The sequence below is a fragment of the Nymphaea colorata genome, chromosome 2, assembly GCF_008831285.2.
Source record: "Nymphaea colorata isolate Beijing-Zhang1983 chromosome 2, ASM883128v2, whole genome shotgun sequence".
Taxonomy (NCBI): Eukaryota; Viridiplantae; Streptophyta; class Magnoliopsida; order Nymphaeales; family Nymphaeaceae; genus Nymphaea; species Nymphaea colorata.
The window spans coordinates 35,403,764-35,431,207 of NC_045139.1; the positions used below are offsets into that span (position 1 = coordinate 35,403,764).

The window sequence follows — 27,444 nt, forward strand, 5'->3', positions numbered from 1 at the left end:
ATATTTATGTATATCTGAATTCGAATATGAATATGATTGGATGTCATTTATTAAATCTGAATCCGATCTGATTTTCTAATCAGATATTAAATTTTTTTATATATCCAAATTTTTCAGATCGGTTAAATTGGATATCCTATTCAAATCAAATATCTTGATAGGCCGTTTTTGAATCCACGTTACTTAGGATAATTTTTGCAACAGCCCTACTTTCCAAGAGAAAAGAAAAAGTTAATTCTTATAAATTGTCAATTTAGACTCTGCATTTCGAGACTAATAATATTTCTCTCCGTCATTGAGTACTCAAATAATGTCATCATCTTCAATAAGAATCACAGCGATCTATATTTTTTTCAATTTTTTAATCATTTTAAAGTATTTTAGTTTTTAATATAAAATTAAGAAAATATGTTGGCCCTAAAGTAGGCCGATTCTCCAGCTGTGGTGGCAGAGCTAAAAATTTTAATTTTCTTGTCGAAAAATATGTAAATGTAAATTCTTGCATTTATAAAAAGTTTTTTTTTTTGGTAAAGGACACCTCATGTGGGCTTCCTAACTTATATGTGTATGTAATGTCGATATCAATGTTGACAATATTACAATGTAAGCGAGAAATTTGCAAAAAAAAAAATTCAATGTTTTGCTTGTGAAAATGCAATATAACCATCTAGCTGCCTCTCTTTAAGCAGTCAATAAAATTAATGACTGTTATTTATTAATTTACTACTAATTTAATCATTTAAGAAATTAATTATCTGCATTATTAATCAAAGCCGTTTTCTCTCTCAAAAAGACCTGCTTAAAAGAAAAAAAGAAAAGAAAAACATGATTAAATCACAGTCGTTGATCTTCTGTTATGTATTTGTAGAGATGTTGAAGTATGATTGGCCTTTGTGCCGGCCATAACTTAATTTTCTTTCTTTCTTATAACATAATTATAAGTAAACGGAGCCACCAAGAATGACCATTTGGCTAAGTTATGGTCTTCACATTTATGCAACTATTACGTCAATTTGCTTGCATAAGTTAAACTTTTGTATTTATTAATATTCACTTTTGGACAACAAAGTCAGCCATGGTGCAATAAACCATGGCTTGAAAATTTTACTAAAAGCTTGCTCAAGTATTGCATAATACAAAAACATTGACCTCAAGCAATTGAATTTTTTTTACTTGTCTGCCTAGTTAATATTTAGTTATCTTTTTTCCCTTACCCATCGAGGTAACTATAGTTAAACGTGAGTGGGCGAATTTTGTTGAAAATGCTCTCTCTCTCTCTCTCTCTCTCTATATATATATATATATATATATATATATATATATATATATATATATATATATATAATGGCAGATTTCCACATATAAGACACGAGGGGCACAAGCCCCACATCCTCCACCTACTACCAGTGAGGTAAAAATAAACAAGCAGACAAATTAATTTTGCAGGTGGAAGGTGGGATATTCAATATAGCCATATCTGAATGATATTTTGTAAAGCTTTATTTATTAAAAAAATTTAACATTTAAAGCAATGTAATTTTCATTTTAGTAAGATTACTTGGTCTGATTCAGTATAACCTAACCTGATTGATATTTTGCAAAGTCTTTTTATTAATAAAAAAATAAGATTTAAATCCATGTAATTTTCCTGTCACTTCGTTGCTCTGAGGGCTGTAGCTTAACTGGCAGTGGGGAGCATTTATTATGTCACTAGCATTGGCAAAATTTTGCCATTTTTTGGCTTCCACCATCACTAGTGGCCTTTCATAATTGAGGGTAGGACCATAGTGACAAGATTTCTCGAGGGAGTTTTTATTATTTAATATCTTAGCTCTGAAGCTTTATGAGATGTTAGGATCTTAGATCGTAGGATTTCGTTTGATTATGTCTGACAAGGATTTGAAATCCTTTGTTTGAAATATGCAAGGATTAAACTCTGGATTTGACGGTCTCCTATCCTCCCTCTGACTTGAGATTATTAAAAGTCATACCGCTTGTTTGATTCCGGTGGGTGCCATTCCCCTGAACGGTAAAAGACAGGACCACCATACTCAAGTTGAATAGTATATTGTATCCTACCTAAGTCTCGACATAATTCATGAGCTGGAGACAGAGGATGATTTTTCTTTTCTTTTTTTTTTGGAGGGGGAGAGGAGAAGGAAGCGCTTCGGGTCATTGTCTTGGAGTGTGATATTGTTAATCTTCTGCTCACCCAAAAGACGTTAATTATGAATTTATTTCCTCCATAATGAGAAACATTAGCAGACACATGTAGGCTGGTATGAGCAATTGCGTCTACGAGTCTACAAAAATAATCTTATTTGCATGTTCAAGCCTCTATAACTTTTATTTATTTATTTATGTATATATGGATGCCCTTTAAAGATTAAAATTTATGTTGTTACTGTCCCTTATCCAGAAATCTTTTTGTTCTACCATTGAAGAGAAAGGAAGAAGTGACTAGCTTCAAGGTGTAGCGCAATTGGGTGGGGAAATGGGGCGCACATAAAGGGAGACGTCGTGTCAACTTTTATTCTCCTGGCCATCACCTTATTCAAGAAACTACCTTTCTAGACCATACTAGTCATGATGCAAGCTCTGAACCCAGGCAACTGGATAGGGCAAACAATGCACATAAAAGGGGTCACTGTGTCAGACTCTTGTTGTAACAACCTGACCCACTTTTAGGCTCAAGCCTTGGTTTGAATGATCTCAACCCACCCCTTAACAGTTTCGGCTCTAACACAAAAAAAACTATAAACTATGATAACCATATATTCAATAACCCTTTATATAACTCTTCAAGACCCATCATAATCTTCAATATGAGATTAAATTTTTGAGTGTAATCCACTCCTCTTAAAGTACATGCGTCTAGAGGTAGGCATCTGGCTGGGCCGGCCCATCGGGCCCAGGCCTGACCCTGCCCGGTTATAATAAAATATTTTTTTAAATATAAAATATATTTGTTAGTAATAAATATATATTATTAAAATAAAAAAATAAAAAAAATATTTTTTAATCTTTAATGGGTCGGATCGGGTCAGCCCGGGTCTCGGGCCCCTGCCGGCAGCCCAGCACTATATGCATCCATGCGTGTGGGATCTTGGGTCCAAGTATTGAATCGGCTTTGATACCACTATGACAACCCAACCCATTTCTAGGCTTAGGCCCTGTTTCGGGATCCCAACCTGCCCCCTAGCAGTTTCAGCTCCAACCTAAAAAATGCTAAGAACCAGGACTTCCATTTATTCAGTAACCTCATTTATAAGTCTTTGTAGATCCCTTATAGTCTTCAATACGAAACTAAATTTTTTGGTGTTACACTTATGGTCGCCACTTCATCCAAAGAACTACTCTTTTAGACCATATTGGTTCGAAAGCAAACTCTAAATCCGGGGTTTAGGAGGACGGAGGGGGCTACATCCTTTCTTTCTTTCTTCTTATGGTGGGGTTCATTAAAAAAAAAGAAAAAAAAAGAAATGAATGAATATGAAAAAAAAAAATGGGAAGTAAAGATGAACTTGTGAAACCAGCTGTACAAATATGTGAAACTAGTGGCTGGTAAAGAATGGAGTGAAAGACAAGCTTTTATGAGATGTTAGGATCTTGGATCGTAGGATTTCGTTTGATTATTTCTGACAAGGATTTGAAATCCTTTGTTTGAAATATGCAAGGATTGAACTCTGGATTTGTAAACTTTGCATCTTGAGATTTATGGATCTTCAGACAGACGGTCTCCTCTCCTTCCTCTGACTTGAGATTATTAGAAGCAAAGGATGACATTAACTATGATTTTAAGGGGTATACATAGTATAACTGGTTGGGTAAGTAGATGCGTAAAAGGCATACCGCTTGTTTGATTCCAGTGGATGCCGTTCTCTTGAACCGTAAAAGACAGGACCACGATACTCAAGTTGAATAGTATATCGTACCTTACCTAAGTGTCGACATAATTTTCTTTTTTCTTTTTTTTTTGGTTGGAGGGGGAGGAGAGAGGGGAAAAAGGCGCTTCGGGTCATATTGAAGTGTGATATTGTTAACCTTCTGCTCACCCAAAAGACATTAATTATGAATTCAAAGTAGTCCCGCTTGATAAAGATCGGGGCGATCAAGTGCCCCATACGCTAAATTTCCTCCATAATGAGAAACAGTAGCAGACACATGTAGGCTGGTATGAGCAATTGCATCTACTAGTCTACAAAAATAATCTTATTTGCATGTTCAAGCCTCTATAACTTTTATTTATTTATTTATGTATATATGGATGCCCTTTAAAGATTAAAATTTATGTTGTTACTGTCCCTTATCCAGAAATCTTTTTGTTCTACCATTGAAGAAAAAAGAAGAAGTGACTAGCTTCAAGGTGTAGCGCAATTGGGTGGGGAAATGCGGCGCACATAAAGGGAGACATCGTGTCAAATTTTACTCTCGTGGCCATCACCTTATTCAAGAAACTACCTTTCTAGACCATACTAGTCACGATGCAAGCTCTGAACCCAGGCAATTGCATAGGGAAGGCAACACACATAAAATGGGTCACTGTGTCAGACTTTTGTTGTAACAACCTGACCTACTTTTAAGTTCAAGCCTTGGTTCGACGGATCTCAACCCATTCCTTAACGGTTTCGGCTCTAACACAAAAAAAACTAAGAACTATGATAACCATCTATTCAGTAACCCTTTTTATAACCCTTCAAGACCCATCATAATCTTCAATATAAAATTAAATTTTTGGGTGTTACAATCCACTCCTCTTAAAGTACATGCGACTAGAGGTGGGCATCGGGCCGGGCCGGCCATCGGGCCCGGGCCTGACACTGCCCGGTTATAATAAAATATTTTTTTAATATATTATATATTTGTTAGTAATAAATATATATTATTAAAATAAAAAATTAAAAAATATTTTTTATTCCTTAATGGGTCGGATCGGGTCAGCCCGGGTCTCGAGCCCCCGCCAGCAGCCCGGCCCGGGGCCCAGCCCTACATGCGTCCATGCGTGTGGGATTCTAGGTCCAAGTGTTGAATCGGCTCTGATACCACTGTAACAACCCAACCCATTTCTAGGCTTAGGCCCTGTTTCGACGGATCCCAACCTGCCCCCTAATAGTTTCAGCTCCAACCTAAAAAAGGTTAAGAGCCAGTACTTCCGTCTATTCAGTAACCTCATTTATAAGTCCTTGTAGATCCCTTACAGTCTTCAATACGAAACTAAATTTTTTAGTGTTACACTTGTCGTCGCCACTTCATCCAAAGAACTACTCTTTTAGACCATATTGGTTCGAAAGCAAACTCTAAACCCGGGGTTTAGGAGGACGGAGGGGGGCTACATCCTTTCTTTCTTTCTTCTTATGGTGGGGTTCATTAAAAAAAAAAGAGAGAAAAAAGAAATGAATCAATATGAAGAAAAAAAATGGGAAGTAAAGATGAACTTGTGAAACCAGCTGTACAAATATGTGAAACTAGTGGCTGGTAAAGAATGGAGTGAAAGACAAAGTGGGCATCAACTTTATTTGGCCATTGTGGACTCCACACAAGCCCATGGGGTCAGGTATCCTGATCACGAGATAAGGCAATATCTCCAATGGATGTTGAATAGATCCTTTACTCCTCAGTATCAGAAGCCACTCTCTTGAAAGAGGTCCGTCTCTTTGTTCTTCAACTTGATGCACACTTGCTCCAGAGGTCAGACCAAGGCAATTTTATGAAATAATTTTCAATATCGTATATTCATGTAGCAGCGGTCAGATGTGAAGGCTTCTTTCTTGAAGCTGTATGAGCTAAAGGAATTTGATCATTTAATCTTCCGGGTGTGTTTGTTTCACTGCGGGCTTCAGATTTCAGATCCATAGAACCCCAATTCAACCTTATGGTTTTCAACATTTAGCATGAATTTAAAATCCATTATATTGAGATCCAACGAGAATTTAGTCTTGGAATATATGCAATCATGTAGGCAGGGGTGGAGTCATGATTTTTTATGGGTCAGGCCAAGACGATTCGCGGGTTGAGCCAAGAGGAGCGACGAGGAGCGATCGGTCGGGCCAAACTAAACAAATTTGATTTTTTCAATGTAAAAAAAAAAATTTCCTGCGCTCACCCTGGCCATGGCTCGGGCGGACCCCCCCTCCCTCCGCCTCTGCATGTAGGTATTGCTTCAACTTTGCTTTTGCAATTGGAATTGCAATATAATTTGAAATTGTTCCCGAAAGGGTCGGCACAATGGGTAGGGCGGGGGCTAATAAGCAGTCAGTTTCTGTTTCTGTTTCGAATCTCTAAGCATCAACTCTTTGTACTTCAAAGAAGGGCCCACCAACGCACATGCAATACCTTGCTGAAAAAGTAGACCGTATGCTCTGGGAGGATGATGGATTGAGTGGAAGCTTCAACTCTGCTTCTCCTTCTCACCCTTAATATAACTTAATATAATTTGAAAATTAGTAGAGTAATATAGCTAATTAACAGTTTTTGAACACTGCTCAGTTTCCCATTGTTGATATATTATTTGTTAAGCTAAGTTAAAACTGTGTGCCTTGCGGATGATGGATTTCCTCTGGAGGAAGAAGCAGCCTGGGAATGAATAACTGATCATTAATTGAATCCGATATTACTACAACCAGATAATGTTTTCGTCTGTGTATGAATGCCACTTTGACAATGACCTTACATTATGAATTGTTTTTTTAAAGGCCATTATATCATTGTATACATGACAGTGACGAATACAAATATTTGGTTTTGTGACCGATTTGCTATATATATATATATATATATTCAACAAATATATTGTGTGCCATTTCAGTGTGTTATTTATATGTGAGCCATTGTATTGTGTTTATTTAAAAAAAACTGACATTGACGGTTCCTTTTTTTTGCATCAGCAAATACTAACTAGCGTTATTCCCTCGACACTCATTGACGAGAAATTGGTGTTGGTAAAGGCTTCTGACTTTGCGTAGTAATTGTCGCTAATGTCATTGATAGTGACGCTGAAGGTACGCATGTTAACAAATCGAATTTGGATTTGGATAGGATATATCTTTAATTATATCTATTTTTTTGGGTATTCACAGATTCCAATTTAGATTCAAATTTGAATAAAGAAAAGTCATCTGAATCCAAATTTGAAATTCGATTTTACAATTTGAATTTGATCTGAATCCGATTTTTGTATTTATATTTGAATCCAAATTTTGAACCGAATATTTATGTATATCTAAATCTGATTGAATGACATTTATTAAATCCAAATCCGATCCGATTTCTGAATCGCCAATTTTTTCGGATCGGTTCGGTCGGATATCCGAATCAAATTGGATATATTGACATCTCTAGTTAAAGGGCTTTACCGACGAAGTCTAAATCATGAATAAACATACTCTGGTGTTGAATAAATAATAGCCATTAACTCATTGCGACTATTCAAGGATTCGTCACTATAGGGGAATTCATGTAATCATATTTTAATAATGAAAGTCGCATAAAAGATGTTTATAGTACGCAGATATAATTTGGTAGATCAATTTTTAGTTTGAATTCATGTAACCATATTCATTTAAGAAAACTCGCATATGTTGATAATCAAATTTAGACTTGATATAAATTCGGTAAGGTTGGTGTCAATGCCGGATGGCACACCAAGTTCGACGCAGCCCTTCTGAGCCCCTTGGCGGAGCTTGCTTCGAACTCGATATGCTCTTCAATTGAATTTATATCAAAGATTGAAGCAGATTCATGAAACACTTCCTGCTACTTTTATGAATGAATATACCTCAATTTTGAGAGTAGATCATGATCAGAATTTGTTATTCTTTTCATTGCCAAATATTATTGATCCTATGATAAGATATGAAATTGGAAGACCAAAGACAACTGCCATTTTGCCGACTTTGGATTTGCATTAAAAATGAAAAGTTAGCTTTCATCTTCATTTATACGTCTACATTTCGCGATAGATGATGCCATCGATGGTTATGGATGGCATCACATGGGAAACTTAGATACGAACACGAGCATTTCTTTCATACTCTCCGAATTCAACTTTTGGAGATTTTCAAATGATCGTATATTTTAAAATTATAATTGTGTTAAAATATTACAAATTCTTCTCTAAAATAAAAATAATTCAGATGTGCAGTAAGTAGAAAATAATTCGAGTCAAGCTTCATGAGGCGATCTTAACTCGGTAAACTGAGCCTGAGCTCAAGTTCGACTTGTTTAAGTTAGTATAGAATATTTGTGTCATGGGCTTGTGTGGTCAGTTGCCCACACAGTCTTACAAACTTTATTTTATTTTATATGCTAGTTTTGCCTAACCATTTACTTGATTATGCATTTGAGTCCCTTAATCATTTGCTTAATGAACCATTTTAGTACGCATTTGAAGGGCCGATTTTTTTTTTTATATAGAATGATATTCAATTTGCTTATACATATAGAATGATATTCAATTTTATATAATATGGGGTAAGAGAATCACATAAAGTGAAACGCTTAGCTTTGTTCCGAGCCATAGTAAGCCCACCAGTTAAAATATGTTTTGAAAATAAATATGGGAAGGACGTTTCTTTGGCCGACGACGTGTTCTAAAACAAGCCACCAAAATACCGTTAAACTACGTAAGTTAGAATATCTCTTTCCCTTTATTCCAAACGTAATCCGTCCGCCACGTAGCCGCAAAACTGGGATAATCAGGGATATTGCGCGAGTGCAGAGTCCCAACATATCCTGCTTTTTTGGGTAAATGGGTAGTCCTAGGAAGCATTAGCACTTCCCTCCCAGAGGCAAAGCGGGATATTGCGCCACCGACGGCCCCTGCAACTATTTCCAACTTTATCCGGAAAAGTGGGTTAACGGAACCGCTGGCTCCAGGGGGCATAAAGCGTGTTTGTTTGATTCGGAAGCGACCATCCCTCTCTTTCCTAAGCTACTCCGACTTGTGCGAGTGGCGAGGAATATAGTTTTAGCGTAGGGTTGCTCTCTCTCTCTCTCTCTGTTTCTGTGAGTCTGTTGAGAGGGTTGTTGGGGGGAGGAAGGAGAAGAAGAAGATGATTGACACGTCCCGTGTGCAGAAGGAGTTGGTAGAGATCGAGAGGGATAGGAAGACTCTGGGAGTGAGCATCAAGCTCCATGGCGACGATCTCACCCACCTATGCGGCACCATTGCCGGCCCACTCGAAACCCCCTACGAAGGGGGGATCTTCCTCATCGACATCCGCTTGCCTGGTAGAGGCTATAGTTCCCATTTGATAGGATTTTCGTGCGCCCCCTTGTTCTCATTCTTCTCGTTGTGACGTTTTCCTTTGTGTTTCGAGATGACCGTTGTTTTTTTCTTTTCCATTCGTAGTTTTCTGATTACCGAATCTCATAGTTGTGCTCTGCAGTTGAACTTTATTGTCTTCATTTTTGTCTGTATGTTATCTGGAGGGAGCTGTGGCGCGTTACTTACGTTAGCGATGTTTGATTGTGGTTTTGATGGTGAACGCTGTGGGATTGGAGCAGAAGATGGTTGCCATATTCGTGATCTATTCCATAACTGCATTCTATTAGCTATCTGAACTCGTGGCAGTTAGGCAGTGTGCTGGAAACTCATGAAGCTCTGGTGATTTTTTGCTAATGAGGATGAACACCCTTTCTGTTAGATGAACCAAATGTGTTGGATTTTATGCTAGTTTTGGTAATTAGTTGTTGTGAATTAAGTGACCAGGATTTGATGATCTGTCTCCTTAATGATCTAGTGGCATTTGCATTTTCGTTCAGAGATATGTTTTGCGCCGAAAGGGCCTTTCCTGATGGGCATATTGTATTAAATGACTCACCAACATGATATTGAAGAGGATTGGATGTTCTGATCTCCTATTAGGTTGTCACTTATATGGCCATTCAAAAAAGTCCTTTGTCTAAAACTAGTTTGATTCTAGTTATGCTCAAAGTCTAATATCTGAATGTCTATCTTTATGAGTTTGTTGCTTTATCATGATCCCCATGTGCTTGTTTTTGTATCTTCTGGAACTTATCATTCATTTTATATCTTCGTTACAAGTCTCTATAGATGAGATGCAGTTGCACTACTGTATGTTTCTTCAGAAGCATATTTCTAAATTAAAGGGGTTTCCAATGATTAGTGAAAGATTTTCAGATATGAATGTAGATCTAGAGGTGCGAATATTGTAAGAAATTTATTGATTGGGTTGGGCAGGTATGATAATTGAGGGAGAGGACAAAATGATTTGGAAGGAAAGACTTATGATGGTAGCAAGAATAATACATTAGAATCTATGCCTGTAATAACTGCAATATTGTGCATTACATATGGAATTTTATAAAAAGATCTTTGTCTCTAAGTGAGATCTCTTCCAGGAAATAGATGTAGTATGTGGTGGCCATATGTGAGTGGAATGGAAATGTTGGTATGGGCCAAAACAATTACTAAAAAACTTAATGGTCAACTTTATGAGGAAGACATTGTCTTTCTCTGGATAATCCTTTCTTCCTGAAGTTACTGTGTTAATGAGCTTGTTGTTAACATAAAGCATCTAAAGTTAATTGAACTTATTAATGCATATGTGATTGATTGTGTACTCTTTAGTGCTGATGTTTGTTATTCTTCCTTATGTGCAGCTGCGTATCCTTTTGAGCCTCCAAAGATGCAGTTTATCACAAAAGTGTGGTAAGTGATTATCTTAATATAATCCTTTATATACCCATGTTAGCTCTCAATGTGTGTCCCAAGCCAGTTGGCGAGACTTAGAACCTACTTCTAAAGTCACATTTCTCCTATCTTATATTTTATAATATATGCATTACCATGAAATTCATCTGAATAGTATTGTAGGTGTGAAATTGATGGTTTGCAATTTACAGTAAAGTGACTAATAACCCACAAAAGAAAATTTGACACGGAATCCCTCTCTGCACACCTTTCATTCTAAAGTCCTCTAATACACAGTGTTCTTCTCTAGGACATAGACGAATCCAGTAATCCACTTTTAGCTTATGTATATTTCAAATGGTAACAAGTGAAATGCAGAAGCATTAGTAAATCAGTAATTTTATGTGTTTTATGCTATTCTACGCTTGTATATGATGTTCTTTTATGGGAATTGCTCCCATTTTGTATACTCTTCACTTTTTGTTCGTTCATAGAGACTACCTAGTTATAATGCAAGAAAGGTATGGAAAACAAGGTTTCCTTTGCGGTCAAGTTGATAAATCTGTCTGACAGTTCACATTTCATCTTTGCACTTGTAGTTATGCCTTCATCTGATAATGGCACTGAAGAAAAAAATGTTCTCTTCCAGCGTGTGTATGTAGTTGTAGACATGAGGGATTTTATTTAGGTCCTAGAGTCTTGTCTTCTAATTTTCAGTGTAGAAGAAATGTAAGTATAAATTTCACCTTGGGGCATTAAATCCAATTAAACTGGATTTCTACGAGAATGATTACCACATTGTTATGCGTTCAGAACACATGTACATATGGAGCATTTGAGTAAGGAATAAATTCAGTATTCTACAATTCATATGGTCAGCATGGTTGAGCTCTACTGAAACCAGTGTTCCTGCTTTCTGAGAGAGCTATTTGGCCCTATAGAAACCAAGTGATTGTAAGATAGAAAACTTTCATTGACCATTGCTTAGGAGGTTTTTAGGCTAAATAAAAAGGAGTTGTGAATAAATTTTAAAATAATGCTTTTGGGCAATCTTTCAGCTTGATTTGTTTCTCAGACTTTCATGTCTATAACTCTATATAGTTGTAGCGTTTGTTTGGCCGATAAATATATTCACCTTTTTTTTTTTTTTTTACATTTGAAATTATGAAGGCATCCCAATATTAGCAGCCAGAATGGAGCGATATGCTTGGACATCCTAAAGGATCAGTGGAGTCCTGCTCTCACACTGAAAACTGCCTTACTCTCCCTGCAAGCATTACTATCTTCACCACAGCCTGATGACCCCCAAGATGCTGTGGTAGCGCAGCAGGTAAGTCCAGGCGGCTTTCTGAATCTATCCGTTTACAACTTTTTCCACAACATTCCTTTAACTCCTGACTATTACGTCACAGTACTTGCGTGACTACTCAACTTTTGTGGGTACTGCTCGCTATTGGACCGAGACATTTGCCAAAAGATCATCTCTTGGGATTGAGGAAAAGGTAATATTTAGTAATTTTTAGTAGCATTGAATTAAAGCGACAATTCACTCGTGCAGTTGTCTCTCTTTGACATTCTTGCTCAAGTTGGTGGAGTTTAGTCTCGTATATGCTTTAACATTATTAGGCGTTCAAGAGTTTCCATGACATTCCATCCCTCATGGTCACCCCAAAAGAATAATTGTATCTTTTAAGTCCACATTTTGATTGGTTGATAGCATCTACTGGACCTTGCTACAGGTACAAAAATTGATGGAGATGGGTTTCACTGAGACACAGGTGAGGGCTGCACTGGAGAGCACAGGTGGAGACGAGAACATGGCACTTGAGAAGCTCTGCACTAGCTAGCGTCTAGTTTACATGTACAGGTGGTGGAAACTTCAAAAGGGTTGGGCAGCTGCTGCTGCCATCTACTTTAGTTAGCATTTCTGCTTTAGAACCTCGATATTGTAACTCAGACAATTGAACGGAAGGCTATTGTTGGAAATATAATATATCTATCTGTTCATTTGGCTGATATATTGTTCCTTCTTTGCTGTTATCTCGTAGCTGATTGTTTGGACTTTAGACCTTGAGCAGCACCTTCCACATTTGCAAAGGCTCTGGCATTTGAAACGGACAAGAGAGGCCGACCTATCCATCAGCTACTTCGTCTGAAACAACTCTCTCTCTCTCTCTCTTTCTCTCTCTCTGTGTGTGTGTGTGTGTGTGTGTGTGTGTGTGTTCCTGTCTTAACTTCATCAAAAGTACCTCTGCTCGGCAAGCATAAGAAGCCAACAGCATTTTTTAATTTTAAAATGAGTTCCGAAGAAAACATAAACCAGGATCTTCTTGAAAGCAGCAAAAGATCACCTCCCCAGTTTACTTTTTTGAACCTCAGATTGTATGATTGTATAATTTTGGCTTCCACGAGGCGCCAGAAGCCCTGGCTGAAACGCACGACGTATTGGCGCATGACTGGGTAAGATGGGATTCAGTATCAAGTTTTTTTTCCAATGTGGTTGTTTTGCCTAAGGCCGTAATCATCTGCCTGATGACCATAACGTCTGCTGGCGCCTTGAGCAATTTCCATTGACTTCTTCAAATCTAAAATCAAAACATTCTAACACTCGGCGTGCTTTCTTGTGGCAAGCGACGCCCATTTAGGGTGCAAACTAAACTTATGACGTCGCACGGGCTTCGAAGGCTGAAGGGCCGGCCGTGGCCGTCATTGTCTCCCTGGAGGCAAAAGCTTCAAAATCATACTCTGCTGATGAAATTGTTGAGAGTTAGAGCCTTAGAGGTGAGAAGGAAGCAGGGATGCAAAAAGGGTTCGGATATGCATACTAATATATGTTGAAATGAGACCATCACAAATCTTCTCTATTCATTCAAGATGAAGAGGCTGATGCAAGGAAAACAATGGAAAGGTCAGCGATCAAAACCTTATATTCAATTAGCAAAGGAGACAAATGAGCTTTCTCATTTCTTACTAATCCGGTATCTTACAATTTTACATACATCGCCACCTATACACCTCATTATTTTTAATATCGATTAACTACTGAACAGGATTAATAGCCCAGAGCTGCCAAAAGACCGAATCGGATGGTACACAGGTTATTTACATGGGGATCTTGCTCCACCCTAGCCGTGCTTCACCCAGAGAAAACGTACACCAGCTGCTTTGCATGGTCCTGTCACTCTGCACCAAAAACAGATTTCTTAATGGGAGATAACTATGGCCACAGAACCATGACAGTGTCAAAACCACAGAAGTTTCAAGAAGATTGCTAATCCCAAGTTAAGTATTCAATAATAAGTGTTAAGTATTCAGCAAAAAGAAAGTATCTAGTAATTCAGAGAACATATATTTATATCACAAGCATTAGTCCAAACCTACATGCTATTCAACATTTAGGTTTGACGGATATGTTTGAAACAGCATTCCCTGCATGAGGTTCCTAGATCACCATCTCATGGGCTGCCTCTAAATATGTAGTTCAGCTAGATTAGCACGTGTTTACATGTGCATGTGCCAATACACGCATGCTGTGGCACGTGTACAAAAGCAATCCAGTCGTAAGATGCATAATGCAGTTGATGATATGCGAGTGACCAGAAAAGCAATGACCCAGTTCTCCAAAAAAAATTGTCTAGACATATACCATATAAATAAATGAAAAGAGAAAATGCAGAACTCATAGAATCATGAAGAATCAAGTTAGCAACCATAAGCATAGACGCAAATCTGAGAGATAATCCTGTGCACCTGTTGCTTTAGCAGTCACCTCCACGGTAGCAATTTTTGGTTGGCTGGTTGGAAATGCGAGTGGTGTCAAAGGAGGTGAAGAAACCTCCAAGCTCAGGTCCACAGGAGGAGGATCTAGGTAGTTGATCATTTCTGTTCTTTGACCACCTCTTGAAGGTATGGAGAAACTGCGGGCCATAGTGGCTGGAGGTCTTGGTAATGGAGACGCTGTAGCTGTTGTTCTCGCTGAATGTTTTTCTGCCAACGAACGCTGTTGACTTCTAGAAACCAAAGGGGCAGAATGGGCAACCAGACTTCCCTTGGATGAAACATCATTCTTGGCCATGCCACCTGGAGGTCTTGGAAGCTCGTGGAGTTCACTTATTTTTGGTGAAGACATAAGTGGAGGTGAAGAAGACGGTGAGACTTTGGAGGGAGGAGGCCGCTGAGACACAGGGATCCGGGCAAACGCTCCAGATACTAGCACAGAGGGCTCTAGAGAGGCTGTAGAACCACCAGCAGATGGAATGGGTTTATTTGATAATGGCTTACCTGTCAATGGACCAGAGAAGGCTTGTCTCTTGATCTTTTTATTATCAGAAAAATTTCTCCAGTCAGATGTATGCAGTGAAACCCCCTCTCCCAAATGCACAGAGGCTCGACCAGTGACATTATTGGTGTTGCTTTCTTTCAGTAAGGAATGTAATTGTGATAAATTTTGTGCTCCAGACGATTGGTCAGCTACATTATCTCCTGCCTGCTTTTTCGGTCCTAAGGGTAATGAATGGAATAGACTACATGCTTGCAGATCTACGTTAATCTGTCTTCCAGGAGGAGCTCTACTAGCAGACAAGGTACTTTTGGCATCACCAGGTGTTGGCAGCACATATGTGTTCAATTTCCTTGCTGCTGATGGCTTTACTTCCCTCAAGTCTTCAGTATCACTCTTCTTATCATGATACGCCAGAATGGGTGCAGAATGGCAACCATCATTAGGAGAAGTAGATGCACAAGAATCCCTCTGAACCTTTCCTTGAATTCCCTGGAAAAAATTTGTAGTTACATGAGAAAAGAGAACAAACTTCAATAACCGGATCATATGCAGATGTATCAAATAGGAGTGTCAGAGAAATGGATAGGAAGGACATTAATCAACTTTAATCAGTTTGTGAATTTTAATTTTTAGGTGATTGGACAATTTATTGCTTCAGCTGACAGTTGCAAATCAGCCAAAAAGTATTTAAAAAACAATCATTTTCTAAAGAATTAAATAGAAAAAAATGTATAAAATACAAAATAAAGAATCTTAAAATATACTAAAAAATATTTAAAATTTCGAACACCACACTGTTGAATTGGCTACAGAAACAAAAGTGATTCAATTAGTATTGGCTGATTCAGGCTGTCTGAGATAACACTGCAGTAAGGTTCACAAAGGAAACGGGAAAAGGAACTAAAATTTTAAAAGGTACTTTATAAACAATTAGCAGCAATGAGCAGCTAAGAACCAAATATTAACGTCAAGCAAGCTGATGCCAATTGGGCGAAAATGTTTCTCTGTCATGTGTAAGCATATGCATGTGCAAGTGAATGAGTCTGTGGGCACAGATACACCTAAATGCAGTGGACCCCAAACCAGGCAGGGTGTAGAACTTTCAAGCATGGAACTTTTTTTTTTTCTTTTGACGTTTTCTGGCTCATGCTGCATTTGGCAGAAAGCTAGCTATAACAGTCAAATGCCCAAGTTACCGATTCACATTGATACCACCCATGTTTCATAAGAAGGCAGCTCGCCAAGCATTCTGTTGTGCTATATGTCACCAGATACTTATATGCTAACAAGCATAATGTCATCATATAAATACTCCCACATCCATTTTAGAAATAAAAGAGGATAATAGCTTCCAGCCTTCCACCTGAGAGGGTTCAGTTGGCACAGTTGGAATAGAAGCATGATCCAGTCGATCATCTAACTGCATGACCAATGAATGGAAATTAGATGCTTGAAAGAAATTCATCAATCAGGGCACAACCAAAATCCACATTCCACATCATAACATTGCTTTAAAATGCTAAGTAAAATCATAAGACAAACTGCAGGGATGGTCTTCAGTAGAAGTAGAACATTCATGTTGAAGTACTCAATTTATTAAAAAATTATCCAACATTTAGGATCATATAAAGAAACTGTGATTCATAATAATCATCTTGGAGTGGTATCCATGCTCAAAGGCAGATTCATTTTTCTACTTAGAACCCATGTTACCTTTTCCAGGTAAATTTCGAGGAACAAAACTGCATAGTACTACCAGCTTTCTGAATTGGAACTCAAAATAACTCACAAATTGAGCGTATGGGCATTAACGAGTATAGGTTCATCTAGACAAGCTTCAACGAGCTGAACACTGTATATAAATATCATTTAGATGCACAAGAAGGTCTTGATTACTGAGGACACAGTTTCTGGACATGTGAGGTACTCAGGCAACCAGATCACTGAAGGATGCTAGCTAGGCATACCATTAAGAAGTTCTAAAGTGTTGGCCACTTGAATAAAGATGTGGAACAAGATAAACTTCGTTCTTATAGGATCCACAACAAACTCTCCATTTTATCACAGGGTGTGGTTCTGCCTTCTGTGAAAGCCCAGGCCACAGTATCTGATCAGTAATTTGCGAGCTTGGCTGTATGTTTAAGATCAATAACACATATGACGAGACAAAGGAACAATATTCACAAGTCACAATTTTAATTACAGGAAGACAACTTTTAGGTAACAAATCTGATCTCCATTGCTTGAGGAGACAATGCAATTGACCATCATGTTCTATTTTAGCTTGACCAAAAACTACCAACAACTTCACCACCACGTAGCATGTGTGACTAATAAAAGGATGACATAATTTTTTTTAAAAAGAACTAAAAAGTGCCGGCTTACATCCATATGCCTCATTGTACTGATAGTTTTGGGTACATGATGTGGTTGTTCGAAATCAGAAAGTTCTCCATCATCATTGGCATCATAACTCTCATCATCACCATCTTCAGCATCATCATCCTCAAGTCCACTAAACTGATAATCAATCTGCTGTTGCTCTGTAACAACTTTGACATGGGGCTCAACTGACTCTAGAAACTTGAAACCTTTTTTGAAAAGGTTCATCTGCAACCACAAAAAAGAAGGCCCCATACTTCACTCAATTAGAAGTCAGAAAGATGCACAGTTACATGATTACACCTAACACTACCTGTGCAGCATGATGCCGAACAGCCTGTGTCAAAAGACTCCTGGATTGACCTTGCTTCAATGATTTCAAGCGGAAAATAAACAAAGTTGCTTCATCTTCATATTCGTCTAGAGCAGCTTTCAACTTTTCAGGTGAAACGTTTTCTCTAGCATTTTTTGATCTTCCTTTTTCTGACTGAGAAGCCACCATATATTCATACGCATCTCTGTTTGTCACAGGTCCACATATAAGTATAGAACAGTTTATAGAAGCTCACAGATAAGAAAACAGCTAGCGCATTTCATACCTTTTATCATCACATTGCCGTTTCATGTCCTGCAACAGATTTACAATCTTTTAAAGACATTACCAAAAGTAAAAGTGATAACTGATATCAGGTGACAGAAGCATTAAGAAGCTAAAGAAATGAAAAGAAATTGAAGAACCGTCCCATACCCTTGAGGTAGCACAATAAAAGTACATCAAATTAAGGATGAAGAAATTCAGCTATAATCTCACGATGGATCACAAAGAGGGATTGGTCTAATTGTTCCTACATGCAGAGTGAGGCCAGAAAGGCAACATTTGACACACAAGTGTTTTTGGTATGCATGTGCATGTGTGTGTGTGTGAGAGAGAGAGAGAAAGAGAGAGAGAGAGAGAGAGAGAGAGAAGCCGGCAATCTTCAGATTAAGAAACAAAATATGCATAAACAGGAAAGTGGGGCACACAACATAGATGTGGAGCTACATGCTTACCTAGAGGAACCATTTTAGATGAAATATCAGTTATTGAAGAACAAGCCAGAAACTAGAGAGCATGAGAACCAACCTCTAGTATTTGAAGTTCATTGAGAAGAGAGTCAGATGGACTCGTAATTGTCTTGGAAATATGTGACCTCTGTAATAACAAAGTAATGACGTTACAGTATGCACACCATAGTTACTGTAATCCAAGTAGAAAGCAAGGCAATAACCCTCAGACCACTCACATAGCTATCAACAAACTTCTGGATCTGATATTGTGCTTTCCCAAGCATTAACAAGACCCTGCCTGCAAACAAAGGTTGCAACTTAATGTGTTCATGCTCAACCAGACTATGATGGTTGCACAAAGAGAGGAGAAAAGTGTCAAGGGCCATTACAAGAACAATAATAAGAACCTTTACATGTAACCATTATAACAAATATTATTCTCAGGTTTTTTCCGGCAAAGTTTCCATCAGGTATTAAACAGGAAGTTTGCTTTTGTTAGGAAAATCTCAGAAATTCAAGGAACAAAAAATATAAAAAAATGCAAAATTTGAATTTTGTATGCATTTTCTTACAAAAGCATTGATCAAATACAAAATGGTTACTAAAATATTAAAACAAACATCAAAAAAATCAAAATGTATTAAAAAGACTGTTTCCTGAAAAAATGGGAAAAATACAAAAAAAAAAAACCAAAGAGGACACGATACTTTTAATTGATTCACCAAATCAATGGGACCTTGAAAGGTTTTTCACGTGTTAGTTGTAGGAAGTTCCATCGATCAGGGAAGGTTTTTGGTGACAACAGCTGGAGATATTGGTAACTTTTTCAAATATCACAAACATATCCCATTTTGTCATTTCCTTTTGTTTTCCCATTTTTTGAAAAAACCAGTGATATTTGTGGTGTATGTAACTAAGTCTAGCCAAATGTCCAGGAAGTTAGATCAAGAGGTTCAGACAGCTGTGACGATATCAAAAGCCTACGAAAATGAAACCAGATTCTCATTGAATTTTGGGTCATCAACGGGATGAGAAAATTCCCAGCATATTTCAACAGTTTGCACATGATACAGAAACTTTTTTCCCAAATTTATGAACAGATCCTGGAATTTCTTTTGAAGCCCTTGAAGTTTTCCACACTGTCCCCTTTTTATTTCCTACTGCTTCACCTTATCTCAAGCTACCAAGTTTTTCAGAAGAGGTGAAAAAGAAGCTACTAAGATCCAATTGATAATCTATTTTAAGAACTTCCCAATATGACAGCACTCTCATAACAAGAACCTTAAAGGAAACCAGTTTATTACTTGACAGGTCTTCCAAGAAACCAGATTCTCACATGAGAGTGCGAAAGGGCACCCAGTGATGACACAACATGATTAAGGGAATGTTCCTCTCAATCAATATGCAGAGAGTTAAAAAATGCTACAAGCACTCCTCTCAGTTTTACGAAAGATTTATGTTGTCATCATCACGTAAATATTTTGCAGCCAATTTTTAGATTTTCTTTTTAGCTTCCAGAATCCAAAATATGTAGTAGATGCTGCATTAGCCAGAGCCTGACACCCTAACTTTTAGGCATTTCTGACACTTATGGAACAAAGAATGGATTTAACTGTGACAGTTCTACAATGGGTTCCACATATTTTTCTACTTGTTCAAAAACCATACGCTTTCCTTGTGCACTCATTCTCATTCAATTAGAAAGGTTTGATTTTTATTTTCTGCTTGAGAAGACGAGGGCTTATTAAGGACAATGAAGGATATTGTTTTAACCAAGACTCACCACAGTCAATGCTACAAATGAGAGCAACATTTTTCTTATTTCGGACAACAGTTCAAATTATGCAATAATATTCAGGGTTTTTTCTTCAGGGCCAGTTTGATGGCTGGAAATATGGAAACGGAAAAAAATTCCCAGAAATAAATTTCTGGAATTGGTGAATGGGAAATAAAATTCCATATTTCCAAAACCACCTTCTGTTTGTTAACTTGGATTTATTTTTCTAGAAAAAAAATTTCTTCGTTTGGTGGAAATGGTGAGGAAGAAGGGAAGGAAGGAGGAGGAAGAAGGGAGCGAGGGAGAAAGAAGGAGGAAGAACGGAAGGGAAGGGAGGAGGAGGAAGAAGGGAGCGAGGGAGGAAGAACGGAAGGGAAGGGAGGAGGAGGAAGAAGGAGGAGGAGGAAGAAGGGAAGGGAAGGGAGGGAGGAGGAGGAAGGGAAGGAGGGAGGAAGAAGGAGGAAGAAGGGAAGGGAAGGGAGGAGGAGGAAGAAAGAGGAGGAGGAAGAAGGGAAGGGAAGGGAGGGAGGAGGAGGAAGGAGGAAGAAACACCCACGGTAAGCCCTTCTTCTTCCTCCTCCTTCCTTCTCTTCTTCCTCCTTCTTCCTCTTCCCTCCCTTCTTCATCCGCCCTCTTTCCCTTCTTCCTCCTCCCTCCCTTCTTCCTCCTCCCTCCTTCCCTTCTTCCTCCCTCACTCCCTTCTTCCTCCTCCCTCCTTCCCTTCTTCCTCCGTGTCCCTTCTTCCTCGTAATGGTAAAAAAAAAAATTTCCTGAAAAATTTTTCCACCCCTCTGGCTGGAAAAATATTTCCGAAAATATTTTTCCGTTTCCAAAAAAAAAAAAAAAATTCCTGCGTTTGATGGAGGAGGAAAAATTTTAAAATTTTGAATTTTATCTCCTCCGCTACAGTTCTTTTCCAGGCCATCAAACTGGAAGGAATAAAAAATATGCTTTTGGAAAGTATTTTTATTTCAAGGTAAAAAATGGAAACATGTAAAGAAAGTGAAATACCATACAACCATCAAGAAGCTATTTGTACTGCCTTTTTTTGTGGGTGGGGTAACTTCCAGGATAGATTCTTAAAAGATGAGGAAAATCATAGCAACAAATAGCATGTCACAAATACTTCTTAGCAACCGCTAGTAAAATAACAGCTTCTGCAACTTCTATACTTCAGTATTTGATCGGAATCTACATGCATCACTAATCAATGTTTTGAACATAAGGTGCCCCTGTATGCTTACCAGTATCCTCATCATCATTTAAAGCAGTCTTCTCTAGGAGACAGGAACCCAACTCCCTCAATGACAATGAAAATTCTGCAAGGCAAGCTCAACAATTCAGAAAGGCCCATATGGAACTAATATCGACACAAATTTCTATTCAAGCTTATTCTTACAAGCTGATGAAAAATTATGGCTGTTGAATCCATTTTAATAAACAAGAGTAAATATTTGGATACATGTATTTAAATGTGCAATGCATCATAATATATTTACGAAGCTTAAAACGGTAAGTAATGTTTCAGAAATTTCAACAAAAACAATCAGAGATGGCCTTCCTGCAGAATTGAAGAACACTTGAACAGCCATAACTTTAGAGGACTTATTGGAGGTAAATTGTAAGTTGTAACCCAAAGAGATGAGGAATGATTAACCACATTTTAACGTGTTGGACAATGGCTGTACCATATGCAGCATTTGCAGTGGCAGCAGCTGCAGCAAATAAGCTGTCGTAACAGTTTCTCATGTCTTGCATGTCCTACAAAAGCATAAAGATGTTTAGTTCCAAGAAAAAGATTATGATGTCCTAAAACAGTAGATGACATTCATGCACCATTTAGCCATAGGAAGGAAACTTTTAAACAACAAGATTGAGTTTATAGTATATAAATTACCATTTTCATGTGTACGGGCCTGTCAGAGTAAATGTTTATCCAAATATTTTGCAAAACAATTGAACAGAATGTGCTCTTCCACATTAATCTAACTAACTAGTAGGCATTGTTCAAAGTCATACAATGTAATAACCATTCAATGGATGCTGTTGGTTATGAGTTTTTTCATGTACAGGCTTGGAAAATTGATTGACATGCATTTTAATGAAACAAAATGAGCCACCATTCCATATGCTGCTGTATATGTGTTAGCAGCAAAGGAGTTCAGTGCACTCAAGAACCTTGCCCAAACCATTAAAATATGCACCGTTCAGACTGTATAAACCATAGTTATCAAGAAACCTAGTTCTATTAAAAGTCACTTCCTTATATTTGATTTCCTTGTTTAACATGCTCATCTGAATTCCACAGTCTACCCCCATTACTATTTTTTCAAAATATTTCCTGCTTCACATATTGTTTCCTCTATCCTTTTCATTTACTGGTATCTATGGTATAAGTACACAAATGCATACTATTACATGAACAAATATATTGGAGACACATCATTAACTGTATATCTTCATACACCTATTTAGCTGCCACACCCACGTCAACAAAAAGTACCTGTGGGTATCGGTGCAGATGTTGCTTGGGTGTGACAAAGCATGCAACATGGTCACAAATATCGTTCTCAGAGTTTTAATGGCAAGATTTTTCTCAGGTATTCTTTGGCGATGTTGCTTTTCTCAGAAAAATCATGTGAAAATGAAAAATAAAAAATCTAAGGATAAAATAAAAATAAAATAAATGAGAAACTAATAAAAAAAACGTTAAATAACTACATAAAATTATAAAAACAACGTTTTAATGATGATAAATAACTTCATTTAAGTTTAAATTTGAATTCATGATGATATTGATGTAAAAAACGAAAAAATGGGAAAAAGGCAGGATAAAAACACAATAAATATGTTTTCCACATTTTTTTCAAAAAAATGTGTTTTTTTTCAGGATTTTTTCATTTTTCTCGTTAATATCATGATATTATCGAAAATACCAGATATCTATGACAATGGCATGCAAGGAGGAGGAGGACCTGGTGGCAGGAGGAGGACGAGCCAGAGTAGGAGACAAGCAGCTGCAGCAGGCCTGAACTGGGGGTGAAGGGAGAGAAAGATAATAAGGATTTTACATTTTTTGTTTTTAGATCTTTTAATCTTCTTTTTTGTTACAATTTCCAAAAAGAGTTTGTTTTTACAAGTTAAAAGGATTTTTTGTTTATCTTTTCATACAAGCTTATTTATATATACCTACCTTGCCACACCTGCATCTAAAGCCTGTGTCTGTATGACATAGGTCATGAGTACTCAAAGGGTTTGTCAATTATTAGATAGTCTAAAGTAATGACAGAAAGGTTGCTTTAATGACTTAGTCAGTCTTCTAGGACATGCATTGCCTCTTTGCTTACAGCAATGATAACCTTCCATTGGGTCTTGGAGATACTCAGTGACACTAGGACAACCAACCAATAGTTTCTCTCTACACAAATTTGCCTCAGAAACAACAGTCTCCATTACAAGTCAATGTGCTTATCAGATAAACTTCCCTCATCAGAACAGGACGGAGAGTAGTACAACAAAAGATGCCACAGTATTTTACAAATTGTTTTTGTTGATTGTCATTGGAGTTCAGTCTAATTGAGCAACTCTACCATTGAAAGTAGGAAAATGTACAGTTTGGCAAGCAAGCTTGTGGCCACCCAAGATATGGATTGTCCTACTTGTAGGTTTAGAAGTCCTGCCATTACTTCTCCACAGTAGTATGTTGTGTCAACAAGAGATCCATCCCCGCCAGATAGAGATTCAGATTGAAGACCTTCAAGTTGAAGAAGGCGAAAAGTTCAATATTTGGAGTGCCCTTTTGTTGGCATAATCTGGAAAGGGTTTTGTCTAACCTCAGCTTGCACACACACACACACACACACACACACACACACACACATATATATATATATATATACTGGGAAAAAAAGGAGTCTTCCACAGTAGCACTTCGGATGTAGCTAAACATTTTTCCTGCCACAAAAACAGGAACAGACTCCAAAATTCAACATCATGTCTCGTTAGTGATTCACCTGATTTATCTATATATCTTCACCAGGGTGGTGAACATTCATGTTCTAAATATGGAATTTTATGGGCGAAGAACAATTTTAATTCTTACGCTCTTACTATACAGTTGCACTAGCACATAGTCAAAACAGATATTTGTGAAATTCCTATACAGTTGCACTAGCACATAGCCAAAACAGATATTTGTGAAATTACTATACAGTTGCACTAGCACATAGCCAAAACAGATATTTGTGAAATCTAATAAATTCTTATAGTTTCACTACAAATTTTTTTAACAGGTTTGAGCAGAATTTTGCTGATTTTTTTTTTTTTGCAAATAATTGGTCATTTTACACTGGCATACACTGTATGTTATTTGTCACTTTTTAGTAATGAAGATAGAGTTTCTAAGGGTTGTGCACTTAACCATAAAGCATTAGATTATAACTACCTTTTTCTTTACACTGGTTATATATTTCTTACATTCTTTTCAGTCATTTAAGTCATATTGGCTAGTTCCCAATTTTCAGATGATTTACATTCTTTACTTGTAGATCACTAACTTGAAATATTTTTCTCCTTTTGGCATAGAAAAAAAATGCAATGCTATCACTAAAAAGCGATAAAATGCAATCCTAATTACTAAAAGTTTAAAACCTCGAGAAATAAGAGAGAGAATGGGAAAAAACTGCATATGAACAAAAGAAGAACAAGTAGAAAAAAAATACTACTCAAATGGTAAAATAAGAAGAATATGAAGCAGAAAAAAGGAAACTGTAGAGAAAAAAGGCTGTTGAAGAAAATAATCTAGGCTGAAGGCTCTTGGGGTCTTACTGTCTTAGACTCTTAAGCAATGGCCTGAGCATTTCCATATGGCACGTTGCCTGGAAACAGCTAGCCTACGCCGGTCAAGACACAGACCTAAACCAGACTTTGACAACATAGCAGCCAGAAAATCAGACAGTAACCCCTCCAAGAAAGTTCTGATATAAAACCATATAAAAATAGAATGACACAAGACTTTGAGGTGGAAAAAAGGAAAAGAGTGAAGAAAGTGCAGGGGCACAGCAAAGTTTCAAGAAAGCAACCAACTAGGTTCAGTAGCCTTTTGCCTATGCTGCAAATATTCACATATTCAGAGGCCGAGTTCATCCCCAGTAGGTGCTTCCCAAAAGCAACTACTCAAAGACAAAAATCACAAATTTACAGAACGGAAGTGGCCCAAGTTTCGTGGGATACCATTACGTAGGAGACACCCCAAACATTCTTCTACGGATAACAAGCAGATGAAGAAATGAATGAACTGCTTCGTACGTCAAGTGAGCAAAAGCGTAAAGCACTAGGAAGATCATAATGAGAAGCAGAAATCCTATATTGACGTAGACCAAGGACTGAACTAGGGTTAGTGTTTGAGCACCTCGACGCTCGTTGTCCACTCCAAACAACATTACCCAATCGATGTAAGGGTTTGATCGACTCAACAGTTCGTACGACACTAAGATCTTAAAGAAGTTGAATTTTGTTTTACGCTAACACGCCTCTTGTGCAGCAAAATTAGCCCCAAATCATTTTCTCCATAAAAAATAAAATTCAATAGATTCCAGCGAGGTCAATTTATCCTAAAAAGTTTCAAGCACGCAAAACAAGCTTCCATCAAATTGATCAATGAAACACCAACCCCATTTCCCATCAAGGTTCACGGCACAGAAACCAACAGGCACGCAACGAACAAGCAATCGAAGCACGATTGGTAGCAATCCATAACTGATCCCACGAAAGCTTCAGTAAGCCCTAGGAAATAATAGGGCAAAACAGAAGAAAAATAGGAAAAGAAAAGGACAAGGAAACTTTCATGACCTGCGTCGCTCGAGCGAGCTCGTCGATCTGAGAAAACCGCTGGGGACTCCGCTTAACTTTTGCGTCGCTCTTGTGCAGGGCAAAGCCGCGAAGCTTCTTGAATGAGGACTTCATCTCCTCGCAGAAGCAAGGGAGCAGCTGCGCTTCTCTCCCCTCTCCCTTGCTCTTCTTCCTTCTCCTGATTCTTAGAACCAGTGAGCACCAAGATAACCCTAATCGGCCACGAGCTCCATAACGCGAGAGAAAGAGAGAGAGAGAGCGCGCTCAGTGGGAAAAGGAGAAGAATGGGGAGAGAGGATCCTCACAGGGAGACGGACCTGGAAGGTATTGGCGGGAAAGGCGAGGACAAGATAGTCCTTTTAAGAAATCCGAGAACCCCCCGCAACCCGGGTTCTAACCATGGTTTGACCCGACCGGACGCTTATCCGCGGCTGCCCGCAATGATCTTCTCCGAGTCGGATGTGGCGGGACGGAATCTTTCGTATCGGTAATCGACGATCCGATACGAATCGAGTGGGGCCCCCGAACTCCTCATTCCCGTCCTTTGCCGTTGACTCCGCCAGTCTTCTCCTCGAGTGACGTGCCACGTCAGCGAGGCGTCGTTCGTCCGACGTGGACAGAGTGCCAGCTTGGCACCTGATCTCTTTGATTCGCCGGGTCCTCCGGAAAGGTCAAGTCAGTGAGTCACACTTACCATACAATAAACTCGTGTTGTTATTGTCGCCATCATCTATGGGGCTGATGTCGACGTCGGTCAAATAATGCTTGCTGATACGGGTTTATTTTGGAATATTAATTTCTTTTATTTTGTTAAATATTTAAAAAATATTTTATTAACCATTTTACTTAAAATAAATAACAAATATTTTTAAGTTATGAACATAACTTGCATGCTTCAACTTGCATATAAAGCATCACTTTACTTAGTATAAAAGCATAGCTTTAAGAGGTGAAACAAAAAATGCGATGCATAAACAAATAAATAATAATTTAACAAATTGTTATTATTGAAATTCCAAATGTTTGATGTTCATATTGAAACTTTTAATCTGAAATTATTGATGTTAAAATCTTCTTAAAATTCAATCATAATTGAGTCTCAATAATTCTTTCAACCCTAAAGATTTGTGCTCTCTAAACTTGTTTAAGAAGTCAAATTTGACAAAAAATAAGTTGAAAGCTCAGCCAAACCAATTGGACATAAATCCACCTACACCATTTATTATGTCCTAGCAATAATGAAGGTTGCCCACTTGACCCACCCCAATAGAGTCGATCCGCTGCTGGCTAGGATGCACTCAAATGAATGGATCATCTTCTTAGGTGCCACAGAGTTCAACGAACAAAACTGATTGCCTCCTTGGCTAGAGGTAAAAGTTGCAAACCAATGGCCGAGGGCATAGTGGGTGTTTAGGCCTGAACACCAACTCTCAATGGCGGAGCCAAAATTTT

The 27,444-nt window shown here is 37.9% G+C and overlaps 2 protein-coding genes across 2 annotated transcripts; one reads left to right on the forward strand and one right to left on the reverse strand.

Moving 5' to 3' along the window:
- Positions 1–8,748: 8,748 nt before the first annotated feature.
- On the forward strand, positions 8,749–12,672 carry LOC116248929 (ubiquitin-conjugating enzyme E2 27). Its single transcript, XM_031621969.2, has 5 exons — positions 8,749–9,228; positions 10,624–10,672; positions 11,825–11,984; positions 12,067–12,156; positions 12,394–12,672. Exons 1-5 carry the CDS (start codon positions 9,051–9,053, stop codon positions 12,499–12,501), a joined length of 585 nt encoding a protein of 194 aa, XP_031477829.1. The 5' UTR covers positions 8,749–9,050; the 3' UTR covers positions 12,502–12,672.
- An 883-nt stretch (positions 12,673–13,555) lies between these two features.
- On the reverse strand, positions 13,556–26,305 carry LOC116247802 (uncharacterized protein At2g33490-like). The gene is made up of 11 exons (XM_031620123.2): positions 25,993–26,305; positions 21,831–21,903; positions 21,387–21,461; positions 18,602–18,663; positions 18,442–18,510; positions 17,918–17,946; positions 17,632–17,836; positions 17,322–17,546; positions 16,300–16,356; positions 14,405–15,425; positions 13,556–13,837 (listed from the first exon to the last, which is right to left on the reverse strand). The coding sequence occupies exons 1-11, from the start codon at positions 26,104–26,106 to the stop codon at positions 13,833–13,835; spliced, it is 1,935 nt and encodes a 644-aa protein (XP_031475983.1). The 5' UTR covers positions 26,107–26,305; the 3' UTR covers positions 13,556–13,832.
- Positions 26,306–27,444: the final 1,139 nt, after the last annotated feature.